At 41.9% G+C, this 21,574-nt stretch overlaps 1 protein-coding gene across 1 annotated transcript in view; it reads right to left on the reverse strand.

The window, feature by feature from the left end:
- Positions 1 to 5,243: 5,243 nt before the first annotated feature.
- Positions 5,244 to 21,574, reverse strand: part of SIAH2 (siah E3 ubiquitin protein ligase 2) — a 16,653-nt gene continuing 322 nt past the window's right edge. Inside the window, exons 2-3 of the mRNA XM_019503137.1 lie at positions 21,316 to 21,574; positions 5,244 to 6,724 (exon numbers count right to left, since the gene is read on the reverse strand). The exon at positions 21,316 to 21,574 is cut by the window's right edge and continues 30 nt beyond it. Of these exons, the coding sequence (XP_019358682.1) occupies positions 6,167 to 6,724; positions 21,316 to 21,574 (817 nt within the window). The 3' untranslated portion in view covers positions 5,244 to 6,166. The remainder of the gene's footprint in view (positions 6,725 to 21,315) is intronic.

Genomic DNA, 21,574 nt, shown 5'->3' on the forward strand with positions numbered 1-21,574 from the left:
TAGGATCTGCAACCAACTTCCAAGAGAAGTGGTGCTGGCTCCTACCCTGGGGCTCTTTAAGAGAAGGCTAGATGTATACCTTGCTGGGGTCGTTTGACCCCAGTACTCTTTCCTGCCATGACAGGGGGTTGGACTCGATGATCTGCTCAGGTCCCTTCCAACCCTAGAAACTATGAAACTGAGGTGTGCAGCTCCCATTGATGTGGCCCATATAGCATGCAACCCTGGCTACTGAATAGTTGGATAGCCCTAATATATATAAATAAGAACATTGGCACTGGAGGGAGGGAGAGACAGACAGATATCACTGTGTAAAGAAAAAAAGAAGTGTTTGATGGTTGCACACAAAATAACCAAAACAGGTTTAGTCTTCCTCATGGCCATGAGCAGAATAAGTTCTGCTAAACAGATTTTAAAACCCTGCTGGAGCAGTAGGTAAGCACACTAGGGATTCAGATTCCTATTAACTTCAGCGGGAATTAGATGTCTATCTCATGCAGTTTTGAAAATCAGTTAATGTACACCTTTGTGGGGGGAGGAGGGGAACCAGGAGGACATGGTTAAAACAGCATTATCTGTTCTTATAGAACCAGTTGTGTTGGAGCCAGCTCCATATAAATAGGTCTACACAATAATGATAGCAAGTTTTGAAATCTAGTTAGCTGATCTAGTTTTAAAATAGGGATCTGCCCTGGTGTAACAGGAATAGAGAATTCCTCCTGTTTGGGCAGCTTGTCTCACTCTTGCCTGCCATGTCTTGCTGTAATACTTGAAAGAAAAAAAAAGTGTGGGAGGCTGTCTTATTTGTGGGGCCCCAATGTCTGGGCCAATATACATGGCTCCACCTGCCCTACACTGTGTCTGTCTCCACTCTTGGATCTTATCGACACAGGCCAGTTACCAGAACCCTTTATAGGGCTCACTAGGTTCTTATTTCTGACTTGTGCTTCAGCATTTAGTCAAGAATAGTATCGGTCCTTTAGTTAGTTTCTTAAAGTATAATGATCAACGTACAAAATCACTAACTTAGGGTGGGGAGCTGGTCCTCTCTGCCCAGTTTCCCTTTTCCTTGGGGTTTTCCCTTCAGGTCTGTTTACAATATCTTTCAGGTCTGTTCTCTATAGTTCCTGTTACAATAAATGAAAATCGACAAGTGTCTTTGGAAATTTACAGTCCCTCACAACCATCTTGGTTCCCCTTCAGGATTTTACCTGGCATTCCAGTTGATCACAGTTTGTGCCCCCACTCTGCCTCTGTTGGCATTCACACTGCTTTCACATCTAACTGCTGACCAGTAGTCACAGTCTTCCCTAACTGGGCGCTTCACACCCAAACCGAGTCCCTCCCTTAGTCCAGAGCTCTGCTCCTTACTCACAGTCTTGGTTCAAAAGGCCTCTCTTGCACTCTCTCCTTTGCAGGTCTGGGCCATCTTCAGCTTCTTGGTGTCCCGAATAGCAGCATGGTTGTCCCAACTCCACGTCACTATCTCCAGATTTCCTCTCTGGCATCTGTTTTGCCCATGCCTCCACATGGACCCAGGTAAGTCTCTACTCCCTGGTTCTGACCCCTTTCTAGGGGTAAGTCTTTCCTTTTTGTGGTCTAGTCTTCCTCTGTCTACAGCCCCAGAGCCTTTAAACTTTTGCGTGCCCCTGAGTCACATTTGTGTGATGGGCTTGAAGTGGCTGCATCTATTATTACCTGAGTCTCTCCACCATATTTCTGGCATCAGCTCATCCATAGGCAAGTGTAGCAGGGTTGCTACTGGTTATTAGTTATCAAGAGAACTGTGGGTATATATTGAGTCAAAGTGAGGGATGCTTTAACTTTGCTCTGGATAGAGAAAGGGTCGTGGGGTCTGCCTGGATGTTGGGGGAGGGAGGTGACCGCTATCTCAGGGGTTTGGAAGGGGCAGAGTCTTGCATGGGGGATTATGGGGAAAAAAGTGGCGTTTGTGCTAGTAGGATGAAGAAGCAGAGGGGAGGTTCATTTCTGAAGTGTGTGCACAAAGGTGATGCTTATGACTTGGCACTAGGTATAAACAGTTTCATTACAAAATTCCAGCTCCAGAATGATGATATTCAAGGAAGTAATTGCTAGTACAGAACGCAAAAGTTACTTTGCCGCTATAATGGCATTAAGGCAAGCTGACAAGGATACAACAGAATTGCATCTTCAAGAGGTTTTCTTAAGGCTAGAGATCTTTTGCTCAGTTAGAGCTGAATCTTCCCAAGCAGTTGATAATGTTGTGAATTAAGGCTACTATAATTAGCGGCTATTACATTTATTCAGCCTCATTAGGGATGCCTTCCTGACCTTGGGATTATTATTTTGATCAATCCAGTCATTACTATTGAATTTCTGAGGGAATTTGCTCTCTTATCAATATGCAATCAACTTTTCCCTGCTGCTACTAATTCTGAGTTCCACTTTCAAATAGTGTACTGTCATCTTCAACAAAAATGTACTGTTTATTTCCTCACAAAATCTATACTACAGCCCTTTGGATCCAGAAAAACGGCTACTAACCAATTTCGAAATACAAGTGAAAGGTCAGCTGCAGTTTTTTTAAAAATATGCTGCTTGTGAACTATTGTACAACATGCATGAGTGTTGTGAGAATTAAAGGTTTGTATAGCAGTGTAATAAAAGGCTTTCACTATGATGAAAGGTTTTTACTGCTAGTTAGCTCAAGGGAAGATCAAAGTGAGCTTTGTGCTGCTGTATCTCAATTGCTAACCAGTATAAACTAGCTGGGTTGTGCCTACGAGAGCTTCAGTCACTGCAGCATAGCAAAAGCAACCACACTGCAGAACATCTGAGTTACTGAGTGATCTGTCTACCAGCAGAGTGACTGAAGTAATATCTGCTGAGTTGTTCTTCAAGCTACTGCATTTATACAGCATTAGGAGCCTCCAGGTGTCTTTCACACACCCATGCAAGCCTACTGATTTCTCACCACTGTTGAAAAAGACTCCCAGTGACTTCACTTTTACATCAGAAGAGCTGTAGCTGTTACTGAAATTAATAGGCTAGTATAGTAGCAGTGTGGGGGGAGGAGAGGGCTTGATGCCCCTTCTGACAGTGCAGGGGTGGATTTTATCCATCAAATAAGAGACGCCTTCCCAAGGCTTAATGTCTTAGAGCAAACCTTTCAAACCTCCTAAATCAGGGGCCTGAATTTCAAAGTTGATCACCCAAAGCTACACTGACTGTCATGGCAGCTGGGGGTGCACAGAACCTATGAATTGTAGCTTTTAAGAGTCTAAATATGGATTAATGTGCCCATGTATATGACCTCTAGCTGGAAAATGCTGAATTGACCTTCCACATCCCTTGGGGTTAGTTAGCTTGAATTGAACACAGATTTTTGTGGGGATAAGAGCTGGGTTTGAGCTGAAACTATCAATGCAGTGAAGGCAGCCTGTGGATCCTAAAATGTATCCACATTTAGATTTGTTGCAAATAAAACATGGTACAAGAAGCTTTGAATTAATTTACCATTACTCACCTTCTAAAGCCTTAATTCTTGACTTCAGCTTACTGATTAAAAATGTCTGATGACATCCCTTTGTGTATTGTTGTAGGTGATTTCAGTGGGATCAACTTTTACAGGAGATGCCAAAGAATTTGAAGTCTGACCTTGGCAAGTGAGTGAAAGAAAATTCTTCAAATATTTGATCTGCAAGTGGAACAGTATGTGCAACTGATGATTGGTATAAGAGCAAGTAATAAAAGTGTTATATAGTAATTTTCATTTATTAGGGCTTTAGAAACAGGGAGTCTCAAAACAAAATATAGAAATATTTTCTTTTTAAACTTGGGGAAACAGATATGTCAATGCTGCAATGACATTTTTGATTGAAAACGTAGATCATAACCTTGGGCCCATAGGGTGCTTGCAGACATATAAAAAACAAACAAACCCCCTCTGCCAAAACCCCCCAAACAAACCAGTGCTTTACTTTAAATTCAGTGCATTCCTGTGCTGAGCCCTGTGCATGCCCAGAAGAGGCAGCACATTGCTTCAACCTGACTTGCCCAATGTCTGTAAAGAACGGGTTGCTTTAGTGAGGCTTTTATCTAATAGCTGGTTGAATCAGCTTTAGCTAAAAGTGCCAAAAAGCTCTGCTGAAGCACCCGATCTTTACAGATGCTGAAAAGCTGGGCTGAAGTAATGCAGTGCTTCTTCTGGTAAAGTGCATGGTTTTTTTCTTTCTTTTTTTTTTTGACTTCTCCAAGCAGCTATGGTGGTTAAATAACTTGTTTAAATGGACAGAGCTAATCCATGGCAGAGCCATGACTCTTGCTTTAGCCTATGAAGTCTTGCAGAATGTCAGTCTCTGAACATTTTGCAATTCATCTTGTCCACAGAATTAAAAAAAAAAAGGTTTTTTCTAGTGAGAACTGGGGTACCTGGGATCACTTTACACAAGCTAGATTAAGTACCATTAGCACTGAAGCTATAGTGGCATAGACTTGTGCATAGGCTGTAGGCCACCCAGGGCTCTGATTAACTTTTGCAGCTGAGGCCTGTTCTGACATGGCTTCACTGTTATCAGTTAAGTATGATTATAAAGATATCTTAATTCATGGTTTTTATATATTTCCAAATTCATATTAGATGGTTCCTCTGCTCTGTTACAGCACTACTTCCCACTCAGTGGTGTGCTACTGCATTGCTAGTCTTTTCTGTATGCAATCTTCTGCATAGCTATTAGGGCATCACACATTGGTAAGACCGTATCCAAGAATGTTTTAAGTCTGCTTCCTTAAGGAGCAACTCAAATTTTTCTTTCAGGTATCACCACGCCCACCCCCATTTTAGAGCAGAAAGAAGATGCTGTCTTTTTTTGGTCACACTGTGCTGTTACCAAATCTTGCTTCCCGTAAGAATGGTGCCTGATCTCTAAGGACCTACATGTGTTTGGTTGGCTGCTTTATCTATGTAGCCTACCTATATGATGCAGCTTTAGATCTAATCCTACAAGCTAAAAACCATTAACTCCTGCTGAAGAAGTTCTACATGTAGGAAGTATACCAAGTCTGTCCATAAAGTGTTCTCTTTTCTTCTGTTGTGATTCAGATAAAATGTTGATAACAGTTAAGCATGTGTTGACTCAAATTATCACAGAGGAACACTTTCAGGTATAGAGAGGGCAAAGGATGTGAACCAACCTAAAAAGCTACTCCCGTAAATACAAACCTTGATTGATGTGGGTGCTTCCATCAAACAGGCCACTTGATGCTGTTTTTGCAAAATATTTATTAAAAAACTAAAGTAAATATGGCAACAAAACTTAAATAGCAAATGACATGACACTGGCCATAAAGCTTTCACTATATTATTCTAATCAGTCTTTTACAATAGCAATAATCAAGTATGTCTCCAGGGAAAGCCACATGTAAACAGCCTCAATATATCTATATATTATCAACTCCTAGCTGTTTGAGAGCCATTAGATAGTGTCTCCTGCTTTACTGGCACTTGATACTGGGCTCTCTGGGCAGTGTGTTGGGTACATTCAAATAGCTGAAGTGAGTGGAAGCTGAAGAGACTCAACACTGGAGGATCAGGCCTTTAAAGATACAGCAAGTTATCCAGTACCCTTCTTCTCTCCTCTTTCTTCATTTCAAAAACATTTTAGAAAATAAAGAAAAGGGAATTGGAGCAGCAAGGGAACCTGCACCAAAGTACCTTGAATTCCTTTCTGAGTCAGTATCTCACAGGTCTCAAAACTGAAGCTGTATGTCCTTCCCTATTGATCTCATGTCCCTCAGGGAGAGCAAGGCAAGAGGCATTTGTTTTACCCTTGGTAAATTCCTGCTAACTCGAGTTTTGGTTGCAGACTGGAGGGCAACTCAGTACCTCAGATCTTTTAAAAAGCCATATCTAATGGAAGCTTTTTATAAAAAGGGGATAGAAGTCTTCAAAAAAGCACCCATGAATTTTAAAAACCCTCTTTCTGCTTAATTACTAACAGGACACACTTGCTCATCTTGTCTGGTTAACCATGACTTTAAATCCAAAGAGACGGTTGTTAAAAATGTTGGCTAATTAGGAGCTCTAATATATATGAAGACATAGTTGAATACCATTAAAAAACCCTTAGTAAATGTAAAGCGCTATGTCCAGACAACCCTAGGTTTCACTAACTACACAAATAGATCAAGGACAACATGTAGAAATAGTCACATTGATTCCAAGGTTTCCATTGTCTGCAAAAAGGTGTGCTATAGCTGTATCGAAAACTAGACAGTCACTGTTCATGATGGCCGCAGCCACGCCATCATGAATAGAGCGGGGTGTTGCCTCCCAGGTTAACCTGCGACGGTTCCCATTCAGTTCAAGTCTGTATGCAAAGTTCTCTGCTTGTTTGCGGGTGCCAATGAGCAACACGATGGCAAAAAACTGTTGGTGACCCTCATACTTCTCCTGCTTCTCTAACACCAGCATGAAGTGATGACCAAAACAAGACTGCATCATGACCCAGTCGACAGCTCCTGGAAGGTTAATGTCTGTGGCAAGAAAGACTATGTCTTCTCCCTGAAGGGTGGTGATGCTTTTGTGGGCGTGCATTAGGTGGGACATTACTGCTTCCAAAGAGCCCTGCCATTTACAGGAGGCACCAGGACATGGACAGGAGTACGGCCGATATTCACAGATGTCTTCATGTTCTGGCTTTTCTGTATGGTGGAGTGTCAGGGAACAGCCTGTGGTGGCATACTGGAAAGAGACAAAACACAAGCCATCAAGAGACCTGGCCATTTTTATTGTTCAAAAGCTCCCAGTTGGAAAGGGCAAACCATGGAGTGTCGGCAAGGCCATCATTGTATTCCAAATGTTATATGTCACATGCCCTAGGCACAGAGTTGAGCTTTATTTTACTAAACATTTATTCTTGTATTGTCTGCTTTTCAGTGCATATTTTAAGCACTTAAATAAATGGATTGTAAGATGGTCTGAGTTCACCCCAGTATGTTCAGCTGAATTAAGCTGAAATGATCACAGCTGGATTTTCTTCTTTTCTGAAAGTATAGAAGACTCCATGCCTAAAATTCAGATGGCACAATGAAAAACATTTGTAGACATTTGGACAAAATTGGAATTTGTCTTGAATTCAGTGAAATATTTGTTTCAATATTTACAGTCCCAGTGCTCTGCTCCTGCTCTGCTCCTTGATGAGAATCAAAGGAATCTTCAACAAGTAAAGACAACAGCATGAAGAAGTTAAATTTAATTTAAAACTCTTCTTCGTCAATTTCTGAGCAACACAGGTAAGGACATGTAGTGATTTATTTTCAACCAGCAAACATACTTCTAAATTGTCAAAACAGATTCAAATACTCCTTGAAAAAGAATGCATTTCTTCACCCTCCTATAGCAATACTCCCTTAGGGAGACAAAAATTCTTCCCTTTTTACCCTAATGGTTGAGCTCCCTCAGTGCTGCTGTTGTCAAGATGCGAGACAAGCCAGGGCACTTCCTAAACTGACAGCAAGAAGCCCTGCCTACATACATACCTAGAATCCAAGTGATAATGGATTAAGCAGTTTTCCTTTCCCATATGGCTTAACTCTAATGAGATGGTCATACAATGACGCAGACCTTACAGGAGAGGTCAGTTCTTCACTTCCTCATAGTACCAATTTGTATACCCATTTTATTTCCAGCTTTCTACCAAGGGGGACAGTTCAAAACACCAAATAGCAAGAAACCTAAGCCACTATGTCACAGCATCTGAGAAGTTGTTGTTTAACTCTTCTATATGCATGATAGGTAAAACATGTCAAAAGACAGTTCTCATGTCAACTCTAGCTTGGTGCAATTGAAAGCGCTACTGGGAAGTTCATCTTGGAATTTTCTGCCTTTATCTCAATATTAACGTGCTCTTAATAAATATCATTGGTATTTTGGGTGTTACCAATTTCCTTTAAAAATAGCAACAAAGTATTTGGTGGCATAATAATTTGGGTTCAGAAGTCAGGGAAGATCCAGAGGAGATGTGGTTAAGGATGACCTGTAATTTTTAAAAATTGGATTTACCTTTTGTTTTAACATCGCACAAAAAGACATTTTTTAAAACAATATCAGGATTGTCAAGTTTTGGAGGACCCCAAATGTTTATTAAGTGATTAAATACCTTAACACAGAAGACTGAGTGGCTGAATGTCTAACATTATATTCTTTATTCAAAATGTAGGCTAATCATTGGACCTAAGCGGCAATACTGAAACCATACAATTGTCTGTACTTTGACTAAAAACCCTTTTCTCAGGTACCATTGTCTTAAATCATGTACTACCAGAACACTGCTAATTTTGGTTGTCATACAGTCGTAAAGGGTAGACAGCATCTTTATTTCTCATGCCAAAATAAACAGATTTTGATAGTGGGACATTTAAGTCTGCCTTTACAGATTACAAAGCTCAAAAAAAAAAAGGGCAACCAATTCTTTACCTTCCTTTGTAAATCAGTCAGGCCTGTAGTCTCTTATAAGTCAGCCATTAAGAAAGGGCTCAAGAAACCAAGCTGACCAATTAGTGTGCTTACAATTATGAACAGCCAATAATAGTCATTAACAATTCACAGGTGAGATATAGTAGCTGCAGCAAACCCAATATACCTTTCAATACTTGTTTTTGTGCTCTACTTATTTACAACATATGAAGTTCAGCTGATACTCGTGATGCGAGTATTCAGGTACTTATGGGACTCTACTGGGTTGAGAAATTCTGTTCAGAGTGTCTAGAAACATCAGTATTTTAGCATAATAAAGAACCCTAAAAATTTGTGGCAGGTGGGAGTACTTTTGGCTCCACCCTTTTCTGGAACTATAAAAGGCAGTGAGCTAAGGAGTCAGTTCTGGTTAAGCAACTGAAGGAAAAACTCCTAATTTTGAACAGAGGCATTTCTTCAAGGTCACAGCAACAAAGAGCACCCTACATCTGAGGAGCTATGCAAGAGGCCTGAGAGATGGAAGAATTCAAGTTTCAATCTGAGGAGAAAAAGCCAGAAAACCAAGGTAGGAAACGGCACTGGGAACTGTGTGCGCTGGTGATTGCCCTAGTGACCTCACTACAATATTATCCTCACAACAGTGAAGAACAAGGACCTAGTGCAACAGGGTGGGCCAAGATCTCCAATCTTACGCATCCCCTTCTGACGGCTGAAAGTGATACTACTATGATTAGCCGGTTATAATTACAACTGTGTTTTTTAACTACTGCTTCCTTGTAAATCAAGTAAGTACATATGAACAGAGGGGACTGTTTCAGAAGCCTGTAGACTCAGTAGGTAGGACTACATCTGTTCCCGCTAGAGGATTCTTGCTCCTCACCTATGCTTCTGGGCCAACAAGCCAAAGTTCTATCTCTAGTTTGCAAGCTTTCCAGATGCATAGTGATATGCTATCTTCAAATACTTAGAAGCTTGAAGACTATTCTGTTGCACGTGATGATAAATGGTACCATTAATATGTCATAGTTTGTGCAACATATGCATTTGTGGCTCTTTACAGATAAGACCCAGTCTTTCCCTAGAAGAAGTGGAAAAATAAACAAACTTACAACTTAATCTTATCATTCTTGCTCTTCAAAGTCTCAAAAAGTAAATTTAATGCCCCCCACCATTACCAATATCTCTTGAGGACTTCTGGGGAAAATAGTAAATCAAAATTTCTTTAAAATTATTTTGTTAACTAATTAAAAAAAAAATTAACTCTTCCAAACGCTGGTTTTCCAGTGGTTATTTTTGGTCCTATATAAGCACAAGAAATATTGGATCAGAATGCTAAATGCCAGGCAAAAGGATCAGACTCTTTTATTGTGGTGGGTTACTGTATTGGAACCATGACCTGGTTTGCTGCAAGAATGCTGGTATACAGACTTCAGTACTTTGTTCTACTTGTGCTACTTTGCTTCTGCAGCCTGCTTTAGATGTTATTAATGTGTTAACAGGAGCCTTTCATTCATCTCTCCTCCTCTCCCACCTCTTCCAAGTTTTAAATTTCTGCCAAGGGAATTATTTTCCTATATAAAGCCGCTAAGCAGGAAAACAAGAATTCCATGTATCCACAATGACAGAAGAAAGACGGAGTCCTCTTGGCAAACAGCAGAGCCACTATCCATACCAAATGGTGTAATTTGTCAAGTGCTACACTGCTGCTAAATTGGCAGCCCTCTTTATACTCTAAATGATGTGGCTCTCCTGTGATTTTTTTTTTTTGTTCCCCACAATCGCAACCCTTATCAACACTATAATCAAGCAATAGGCTGATTAGCAGCTTTGAACTGAATATGTTTTCAATAGATGCACAAAGTTTGCGCTGATATCTTATCTCAAGATGTTTTGTGAAGATTAATATTTTCAATGCCCCCTAACATAGTCCAGCATTATCTATGGGATAAAGGGAGTTGTAGAGTAGTAAAATGCCTTGCCTTAAGCCACATGGGAAATCTATAGCAGAGTTGAGCCCAAACTGGAGCAATCCTGATCCCAGTCCGGCTCTGTTAGGTTTACCACCGTACTAGAATTGGTCTTTGTAGAACATACGTACTTGGTGCCACAAGTGAACGTCTTCTACTGAAACAAAAGTATACCACAGGGATACTGTTACATCCCAGCAGTCCTCCGGGACCCAGAAAGGCTAGGGATCCCTGGCTCTTGTCTGTTACTCAGTGTTTGTACAGTCTGTCTCTGCCCCTAAAGGCTTACCAGAGAGATCAGGATTCACTGATATGTCTCTGTCCTCCGCCTCTATATATTCAATAACAGATTTTTCCAGACTTGCCATGATAGCAGATGCAGGTGTATGTGGAATATGATCTAAAGCCTCCTAAATATTTTCCCCAGACAACTTGGCAGGAAGCCTTTGTGTTTTGTTTTTATGGAGGCTTTTGAGCCACATTCCTGCCTCTTCCATTGTCTTATTTACATTACAGCCATCCAATTTTCCAGTTAATACATACAAATAAAAGGCTTTTTTTAAATACAAATTTTCAGTTATAGTTTTAACCATGGCATAGAGTAGACAATAGATTAGTGAGGGACCAGAGAAGTGACAGTGATGCATTAGAAAAATAAAACCATATCACATTTCTTAAATGTACTGTTCATGAGCATGGGTGGATCTAGGATTTAAAAAAGCTGAGGGGGAGGGAGGAGTGCAGATGGTGCACCATCACCCATAATGCACACTATACTTTCTCTAGTTAGGGAGAGTCATTGAATGAGATATGTACATTTAATGACAGATTCTGTAAAACAAAATCTAGTTGTCTGGAGTTCCTTGCCAGGGACCTCCAATACCTCACTGGGTCGGCTATTTCCACACCTGACATAAGGTTTTTAGCTAAAGTTAAAAACTGGGTGCAGAGATGTGAAACAGCCATTTTGGGTAATGTGTCTTCTAACAGATGGCAAAATTGCAGAAGAAAGGATAATTTGAATAGTGGAACATCAAGATCATTAAAAAGGAGAGAGGATCATTAACATCTGTGGAATGAAGGGAGATGAACAGGAATGAGGTGGATTACAATGAGCCATAAAGTTAATGGACTCCCTTCCCTCACTGCTGCCTGAGTAGAAATGCTACTTCCCCTCCCAGGCAGTAGACTTCAAAATTTGGGTTGAGCAAAAATCAAGAATTGACCACTGCATCCCCTCTGGATCTGCCCCTGCTCATCAGTAATATCATGTGCATGTTGGTAAGCCGTCATGGATCCACAGCAGAAACACTTTAGAAGATTCTCCGGCTCCCCTGAAATTGGTGGGGAGGCTATGTGGAAAGTTCTGGAGGCAATGACCATTAAGGGTGGTGAGATAAGGGCTTCCTGGGAGAGCAGACTGGAGATCCCTGTTTGACGGATCTAGCTGTGACCTGAGGGGAGGGTGATCCCAGGAGCCTTTCAAAGAAACTTGAGGGCTGGGCGGTAGTCTGCATGTAGGGAAGGGATTTAGTCAGGTTGCCCCCCTCGCTTTCAAAGCATTTAATCACTTTATTTATTTTATACAATTTGTTTTACCTTGTATTAAATGCTTCAGTTTTTCTGTAGCAAATCGTGATTTTTAGGGCAAATTAATAACTTGGGCATACCCATTCAGCAGAGTGGGGGGACCAAGAGGTGCTCCCAGAGATGTACCCTAAACCTAGGGTGCATCTCTGGAAGCACCTCCACAATTGATGGCTTTGTTGCATGTGCCTTGAGCAGCCACCACATATTGCCCTTTGCTGGAAAGCTATGCTGATAGGACTGTCCTCTTGTTTTGTGTTGGTATTCAGTAAATTCACCAAAATGTTAAACATGAGTTTCCTTAAGTGCCCCAACTGGAGACGCTTAATATCTGCAGTGTGAGCTGTCAGCATAGACTAGCTTTGCCAAGAACTATATGGTCAAAGTGGGCTGTTTTAGCTTGTGATGTGTAACCCAGGTTATCTGAAGCAACTCATTGGATCTGGCTGCCCAACCCACACTGATATCTTGCCCTAAGTGAGTAAAGTCTGGCAAGTCTCTCAAGTCCTAAAGGATACAGTCCTAAAACCTAGGTGCCTCCTGCACTCTCCAAAACCTTGCACTAGAGACAAGTTTTGTTAGGTTACAGCTAGCTACAGAGCCCTCTGTTCCTACTCTTTTAGCAAAGCTCTATCTTCTATCACTGGAACCAGGAGGAAGCTATACTTTTATGTAAATTAGAGGTAAACCACCAGGCTCTATTCAGCACTTTGCAAATAAAGCAAAGAATGCAAATAGATTTGATGGGAAAGAATGTCTCCAAAGTATTTAAAAAACCCACCGTAACAAAGGATAAATACACCTCCAGACTGGGAGGTGGGGGAAGAGGGTGAGGAGAGCAGTGGAAAAGAATAATAGAAAACAATATTAAAATATAGACTACTGCATAGCCCATAACTTACAAATCCAAAAACGAGCCTGTTATGGCTTGAAACCAGGCAGTATGATCTCATGTCAGGGATTTCTATTATATTTGCCCAAGACCTAAAATAAGTAATGAAGACTTGAGAGACCACTTTGAAGAACACAGCCCATGCATAGTGGGTAAACAAAATACATCTATGAGTCTGACAGTCAGACAGCTGGCATACTATTTACTTACTTAATATCATGCCACTGGCTCTGTTTATTTTACACAGAAAACTAAAATAAAAGGGTCAAATTGAAGATGTTTATTAACCATCAATTTGCCTTGATCCCTTTATGTAAATTTTTGTTAGGGTTGGGAGGAAGCAGAGAGGTAAAGAGAAAAAATTGAGTTTCATTCTGTAAGTCAAAAGGTTGTTTTCCACTGAGTTTTAACAGGTTCTAGTTGGTAAACAGATCTGACTTTAGAGGGCTCAGAATAATTTCTCTAGTTATGAAGACACATGGACAGCAGAATCTGCAGGTGGTATATTTCTTTAAAGTATGAACATTGATACTGTTGACCCCTGGGACTTCAGGTTAAGAGGAAATTTGAAAATGTGGGTTGTTAGCACCTCTAAAATGAAGCCACCTACTGCTCTGTGAAACCCTACATATTTCTTCTCATTGTCATAAATAAAGGAAATATTTCTTTATTAAATTTGCTAATTTGGATCGTAAGTCAGATTATCTGGATCATAAGACGCTTGAGTTTATGCAGAGAACACCCAAAATCATTTTGAAGATGGACTATGCTGAATTTGATTCCATGTAGTCACCTAGCAGCACATATGCTACAAGTGTAAAAATAACTTGACATTCCTTCCTCCAGCTGAGGTCAAAACCAAAATGCTGGGAGGAATTTTGTGCTATGAAGATCTGAAGTGAATTCCACTGCAAACCGAAACAAGCAAGAACTATCTAGACTTCTAACAACACTGAACAGAAGGGGCTGCTCTGCACAGGGAAATGTCATTTCCATGGTCACAGCACTAATCGCTCAGGCCTGAATGCTTGTTTATAAAGGGCCAGTGGAGAAAGCTAATAGTAATAAATAACTAACAGCAGCTGGTATGCAAGGTTGCAGAACGCCCCTGTAGCTTGCTATATCTTTAGTTCAAAGTAAACATCAGTATTTATAAATCCCAATTATTTTACTGTAAACTTCTGAATAAGTAGGGAATCTGAAAAATGTTTTCCCTTGCTCAGCGTGAGGCTAGATGGCCAAGATTCAGGTTTGTTTTTGTGTGTGTGTTGTTTTTTACACAACTGAACTCCAACAGCATATCTTGCATCAGGATTGCAAAATTGGATCTTAATATCTATATATGCAGTCCCAGACTTGAAGGGTTTTTCTTTAATGCAGTTCACATCACAAAACTACTGTGGATCACATGAAGGTAATCCCAAAATAAAAAAAAAACCCTCCCTGATTTAAACAGCACTTCTGAGTAAATAACCACTTTGCATTTTACAACTCTACATTTTATTTAGAAAGCAGGATGTTACTCAAGCCATGTCTTTGAATCTACTGATGTGCATTTAAATTTTTATAAGAGTACCTGAAGCACTCAATAAGGATTGACTTCAGTAATTTTAGCAGGACTAATATTTGCATCTCTCAAGACTTGCTTCTTCCAGAATCCCCATACAAAGCAAATCAAGGATAATTCTTAATAGTAAAATGTATCAAGATTGCAAACCATATGGGCCTATTCCTGTAAGCCCTGTCCTGCTCCAACCCCTCCCCTACTGTCTCTTAACTCCATTCATGGCCCCACAGCTAAAATTAGTGCCCTGCCCAAAAGAGCTCCTGATCTATCTTTACTCCCTATTGATAGCTTTTTTGAGCACTATAGGGACAGGCAGAAGACTTCTAAGTATGGAAAGTGGCTACTAGGGATTTAAAGGCCTTGTGCTGCTGCTACTTGTCCCTGGTGAGCACCTGTGTCATGTGTGCTCTGGTGACAGCAGGTTATCTGGGGTGGGGTAGAGGAGGATGGAGTTGGCAACTCTGCTAGCCACAGCACCCTTACCTGGGGGCCTCTGGGAGCTGCAGCCACAGGGCTTCTGCAGCAGGGAGCCTGGCCAGCAGCTGGAGCATGGCTCTGGCCAGCCAGGCTCCAGTTCTGAGCAGCATGCACTACTGCCACATGCTGCTCTGCTTTTTGCATGGGGTTTTTGATCCTGGGATTTCCTGGAGTCAAGAAAACCCCCTCACACTGCAAAGTAGCAATGTGGGGAATGGGCACCACATACCGCTCATCTGGATGCAGCCTTTGTCTTTTTTTTTCTATTTGTACACTCGGTACAGAGAAGTCCTGATCCTGATCAACACCTCTGCAATACAAAGAACAGTGTGGCAGTGCTGTCTGCAGACCTGGGAAGCCTGATCACACTGGTGCCTACCTGAAGTGCACAACTCTGCTAACAGCAGCAGTACAGTGTAAATGACCCTTCTGACTGCTGTTGCTGTCCTGAGGTCTGAGAAGTATGTGATAAGTATTACAACCCTGTTAATCTTACTTTGCTGATCTTTAGGCAATTAAGAGCAGCAGCACAGGAATAAAGAAAAGTCAATCATATCTCAGCCTGTTTCACATGAGCCATTGTACCATTGCTATCTCATGGCTTTCAGTCACTGAGGCCAGAACTGAATTTACAACCCAGAGGTGAAAAGCTCCTAATCCCATTACCAAGTGTCTGAGCTGGCCATTTTCCCATAGTCTTCCTCAATCATTCTAACCTCCCTCCTCTTTTTCCAGCCACTGTTAACCAAGTAAGGGCAGCGCTGTCTGTTAGAGCACTGAGTACAGCCCCATGGTTAACCACAGATTATGTTAGCAGGGATTTGTGAACAACTGTTTCCTTAACTGCAAGAGGTATAGACTCCAAGCAGGTATTTAAGCTAATTCACATTGTGAAAGGATTTTTGCTGGTGTCTTTTTTAGACTAACTTTATATGACCCCAGTAGTCCTTCCTGTCTAGAGCGGGGGGGGGAGGTGTCTGGACCCAGTGATTTCACAGGGTCCCTTCTAGCCCTAAACTTCTGTGAATCTGTGTGGCCGTAATAAACTTAGACAAGCTTTCAATGCATAATTCACATTGTGTTATTTGTACCTTAACACACATGTCCCTATTGAGACCTGACCATTTAAGTATGCACGGAGCTGAATCACTAGTTGATCTCCCTTATCAAATGTATACTGGAACTCTCTGTAAGCTGAATTGCCTGGCACGGTCTCTGTGTCTTGCATGGTAAATAGCAGCAGCTTGATGTCCAGATACAGACCAAAATGAGAGGGGCAGGCCTAAAGAAGAGGGGAAGGATTAAGGTGCCTATAAGAGAGTAAAAGACAAAATCTGTACATTGCTTTCTTCTACCCTTCCACTCTACGATGCATGCTGCCTTTGTTTCAGAATTTAAAGAGAATTATCTTAACTACATTGGAAAAGGCTAAGTACTTGTGTGTCTGGCTATCCAACACCATGCAAGATAATAGCTCTTGTTGGGGTTCACAGTAAGAAGAAAAAGGGATGTTTTTATTAGCTAGCCAGGTTTTGCCTATCCTGAGAGCCTCTGAACAAGATTAAGAGTGATTGATTTATAACGTTCTTAAAGCAGCAAAGCTTAACTGAGAGGCAGAGATTTGTGGTTTTTGACGTTGGACTGCAGGTTCCCCCCAAACACGCTGATGCACTCTTTTATTGATTTTACACATAGTTAAGATGCATGGGGAGATGCTTTAAAAAAAAAAAAAAAAAGTTGACAAGCCTATCCCTTCATTTTAGGACTTTAAAAAGCCTTCCTAGACTGAGTCATCCAAGAAGTCCAACAATAAAAGATGACAAGACAGCACTTAGCCTTTATTTCAGGAAAGCTGTACATTCTCTCTCTTTGTTTCTTGTCCCCCTTTAAACTTCACAAGCCAGGTAAAAAGGGGAGGCATCTTACACCTGGAAATGCCAGTCAGACAGGTTTTGATGCTAGATAGGCCAATGGCTGGCTTCAATATGAAAAGCACAAACAGTAGGATTTGGATCTGAGAAACTGCTATAGTTGTGTTGCATGGATTTCATTGAGAACAACTAGGGAATGCTGACTGTCATAAATTAGATGAAAACTAGGCACTAAAAAAAATAAATGAGCCCAGCATCTCTGTGAGGGGGGGGAAAATGCAATGAATGTCTTTTTTTATTTCCTTTAGACTGAGACTGTCACAGCTGAGCACATAACTCCCTTTCTAAACTTCTTGCTGTGTTGGGTTTAAAATGAAACATCCGTATTAGTTCTACATACCATCTGGTATTATCCTTATCACCTTAATTTCACTGTTCAGTATTTGAATGGGAGCAGACTGCTACATTCTTAAGAACTCATGGAGATGCCTACAGCCATATAACTTTGTCTTGTGACTTAAGTCAGAGCTCACAAGCTAGAGAAGTGCCCTAACCAAAGACAGTGCTGAAAATGCCACAGGAAGTAGCACTGATGATTCATTTGGGAGGTGTCATTCTTCCCTCTGTATCACTGATGAATCAATGCCTGTGTAGGTTGTTTAGAAGGCGTTTGTGCTGGGATGGGTCTCTCCTAAAGTCTGTCTGACTAGCAACCCCAAGCAGCTATATCTTCAAAACCACATAGATCTTAAGCATTGCTTGACCTGGATCATAACATTCTTCAAACCCATTTCACCGGACAGTCTTGCTGCTGTTGCATATAATTACATTCAATAACACAGATATCATTGTACTTTTATATTCTACAGCAGAGAGAGGGTGGCTTAGCACCTGCAGGAGACATTCCTTATTTTAGTTTCCTAAAGTTAGCTGCCTCTAGGAACTTCAAGGAACTGTTTCTGATGGTGTTGTTTAAAAAACAAACAAACACACAAGATCTAATTAAATGGCATCTCCAAAAGTAAATGCCATCCTGACTAATTCATATTGTGAATTATATGAAATTCAGAACCATTTGCCCAGTTCTTTCAAACCCCCTCACCCAGAGTTTGATATATCAGTGTTTATTTAATCTGCCTCCCTGGCAAAAGTGCTGAGAAGTTCAGAACTGATCTAAAAATTTCCACTACAATTGCTGAATCATCAGGTTATCCATCCCTCTCCCTCCAAAGAGGAAAACCAGCTGAGGAGATGGAAACAAGGCATCTACCACACAAAAATAGTTTTGAAAACATATCAAAGTTGCATACTAAAATATCTAATATCTCTTGGCTTGTAACTATAGGCCAAACCAGAGCAACAGCTGACACTGGATTCCTGCAAACTAGGGCTTTTCTCAAGAGTCACCTCTTTAGTTCCACTCATGGGGCCTTCTGCAGATCTTTACAAATATACCCTTAAAAACTGAAGACTCTGCAGAGCCACAGGTACACTCTCCATATGTAGGGACCTACCTAAATCATGGCAGAAGTTTGCAGCACAGTGATGTTTCTAATCTTCCCCTTTTGTTACTGCATGCCTCCCTCTGCTCTCCCCCAATAAATAAACAACTAAATAAAAATGCTGAATAGTTGAAAGGCAAAACCAGTGAAATTAATTGCCTCTTGGCCACACAGTGGAACAGGGAAAGGGGACATGCAGCAAAAAAAAACAAAGTTAAAGGCACCACCGCAGATTTCCACTGTGATCTTTTTTTAGGTAGGTCCCTATCCATCCATAGCTGCTGCAGCAAAGTTCCCTAGTGAGGCTGTCTTGGACTCCTGCAGCGTATACTGGCATGTGGCTAAGAGCAGAACACTATGGGTCTCGCAAAGCATCATCCTCTACAAACCTGCCACTGCCCATCTTGGAATAACCTCAGGAAAGCCCTGGAAGCCTGCAAACCATAATGCTTCTGTATCAAGTCATCAGTCAAAGTTGATGATAAACTCTTAGTCAGCATTTTGACTAGTTTCAGATGCCATCTTATGTCTCTGCCTCTTCAAGGTTACTGTCTCTTATGAAAAATTCAGCCATAGTAACATCTGTTATACCTTTTAGATGGCAGAAAAATGCAACTGGTTGAAGTGTCTCACACCTTGTTCTGCATCATTCTTTTCCTAGCTGATAAGAGCTGACTTAATGGCTAGCAGTCTTTTTTTCCAAGTCACTCACAGGACCTCAGCCCTGAAAAATACTTTGTGCTCAGAAAGTGACTCTTTATGCTGTAAAGTCTTAATGTTCTGCAGATATTCTGTCCAGACCCTGTCATCAGTGATTCCACCTTGGGTTCTACACCAAGCTGTGTGCACAACTGAAACATGACTTGGAAACTTATCACTGACTTACTGCTGATACTAAAGGAAGGAACCCTATTTATGTACCTTGCTTTCAAGTCCCAGGTCCTTGCCTAAAAGCGCACCCAGGCTTTGGGGGCAAGGAGGAGGAGGACAGAGTTGATACAGGAAACACCTTTTTGTTTAGACTCTTTAGACCTTATTCCAAACTTAGGAAATGTCCTGTTTGTGGTGAACAAGCTTTAGAAAACATCATGAGACCCAATTATAGGGGCACGCATGTACATGCACCCATGTGCATGTTTATACACTGTAAAATGTCAAATCCTTGTTGAACGACAGTGCCAAGTTATGTAAGAATAAAGCAATTAAAACTGACCCTTAAAACAAAGACGCTTTCAACTGTAATGCAGGACAGGCAGATGTTACTGCTGGAGTTTTGTTGTTGGCTGTGACAGTGTCATGTGACACTACAACTTAAAGTACAAACATTGATATAGGTAGGGCATGAAAGCCAGTATTCTGAAAATACAAAAAAGGCTGGAGTTTCAAGGACAAGCCTCAGCCTGGAAAGTAACAGAATGAGCAAGAATGCTGCTAGCTGGAAAGCATGGGACACATGCACAAAGGCACAGATGGTGGAAATGAAGAGGCAGTAGGGCCTCCTGTCACTTTTCTGAGCCAGAAGGAAAATACGTTTTTCACTCGACTTCAGTCCAGCCTCTGGGGCAGGCTATCAAATCCTCCTCACAATGGCACAAAGTCTGTTGCTTTTGTTATGTGATCTCCTGTCCCAATCCTGAAAGTAGATACATAAGTGACATGTGTGTGAGTTCCCTGGGAATCTCACGTGACATGAAGCCCATGCTAGCACAGTAACTGTAGGACCTGGACTTGTCTGGAAAATCAAAGCTCTGCTAGGTGTAGTTAGAATCTGTTGGATATGCCATGAATGCATACTTCACTAAAGAGATCTTTTAAATAGATCTTTACAATATGCTCTTACTGAAATAAGCAAAAAAAAAATCCCTTAAGAGTTTTATCTTTCCTTGAACTTAAGTTTAACCTTATTTTGTAAATATGCTTTGTGGTTTGTCATGGCAGGAGCAAGGATTAAACCTTCACTTTACAGGATACCATGAAATAAGGTCAGTTTAAGAAGTGAGTACCCCTCAGACTGCAGCTCTGTTGCACTTCCTTTTTCAGTGTGTTTTTCTGGCCCCCTTTTTCCTGTATGAAAAACCCACAGGAATTGGAGGAGAACCTGGGGGGGGGAAGTGAAACTGGCTAGATGCACAGATGTAAGTTAACTAATCATGACGCTTCTCTCTATGTAATAATGTTAAATAGACCAAAAGTGGTCAGTACGAGCGTGCTATTTTTAAAATCTTCACAACCTCTTTAGTGACCAAGCTAAAATATGTAGTTGGGTAAACCACAGCCCTTCCTTGGCATTTGTCCTACAAAAGCAATACTCAGCCCAGAAAATAATGCTGTAGAATAGGTCAGACCGTGAACTTGGGCTCTAACCACTTGTGCAATATCATTTTTAGAAATCCAGGGCTCCTGCAATAATTCAATAGTCAACTCCCTCTTAAACACCTGAATTACGGAGTTACACACTGACATTATGTCTAACACAGCTGTGAAACAGGCTTAAGGCAAGTTCACTGCACTAAGCTGTGAGCATGTCTGGAAAGAGGCAAAGCATCGAGATCTTTTGAGACATGCTCAAGATGCACATTCCCGCTTCCTGGGCCTGTTTCTTTTCCTGCTCCCTACCCCTTCTCCCAGGGGAGGAACTGTGTTCCTGCCACCAGGCCCCACTCTGCGGACCAGGTGGGAGAGGGGAAGCACCCCACTGTGTTGTCCTCGGGTCCTGCTTGCTCCAGAAGTGAGGGGCTTCTCGGCTTCTGCGGACCGAGGGGGCCGGGTATTTGCACAGAGGCCCCACACGCGCCTGGTCAAGGGCCAGGAGCCCTCGGTGACCCGGCTGGGCCGGGGTGGAGGATGTTTCGGCTCATTACAGCCTGGAAAGGGGAAGCGAAACTCCTCGCTCGCGCCTTTCGGCGAGTCTGCAACCATGGCGCGGCAGAGCAAGGAGCCTGGGCCCCCTCCGGCGCGGTGCTGCCGCAGGCGGCGCGGGCCGGGCGCTCTTACCTTGCAGGGGAAGAGAACAGCCGAGGCCACTTTCTCCATGGCCAGGTTCCTGATGCTCGGGGTCAGGGACCCCCTGCACGTGGGGCAGCAGCTCAGTTTCTGCCGGCATTGGTTGCACACCAGGTGCCCCGCCTGGCACTGCAGGATGGGGGGCAGCACATAGTCGAAGCACACGGGGCACTCGAACAGCGAAGTCAGCTCGTGGTGCTGAGGCGACACCGGCCCGCCGCCGCCGCCGCCTCCGGCCCCTGCAATCACC

Source organism: Gavialis gangeticus, unplaced genomic scaffold (genome assembly GCF_001723915.1).
Source record: "Gavialis gangeticus isolate Ggan-Ray unplaced genomic scaffold, GavGan_comp1, whole genome shotgun sequence".
NCBI lineage: Eukaryota > Metazoa > Chordata > Crocodylia > Gavialidae > Gavialis > Gavialis gangeticus.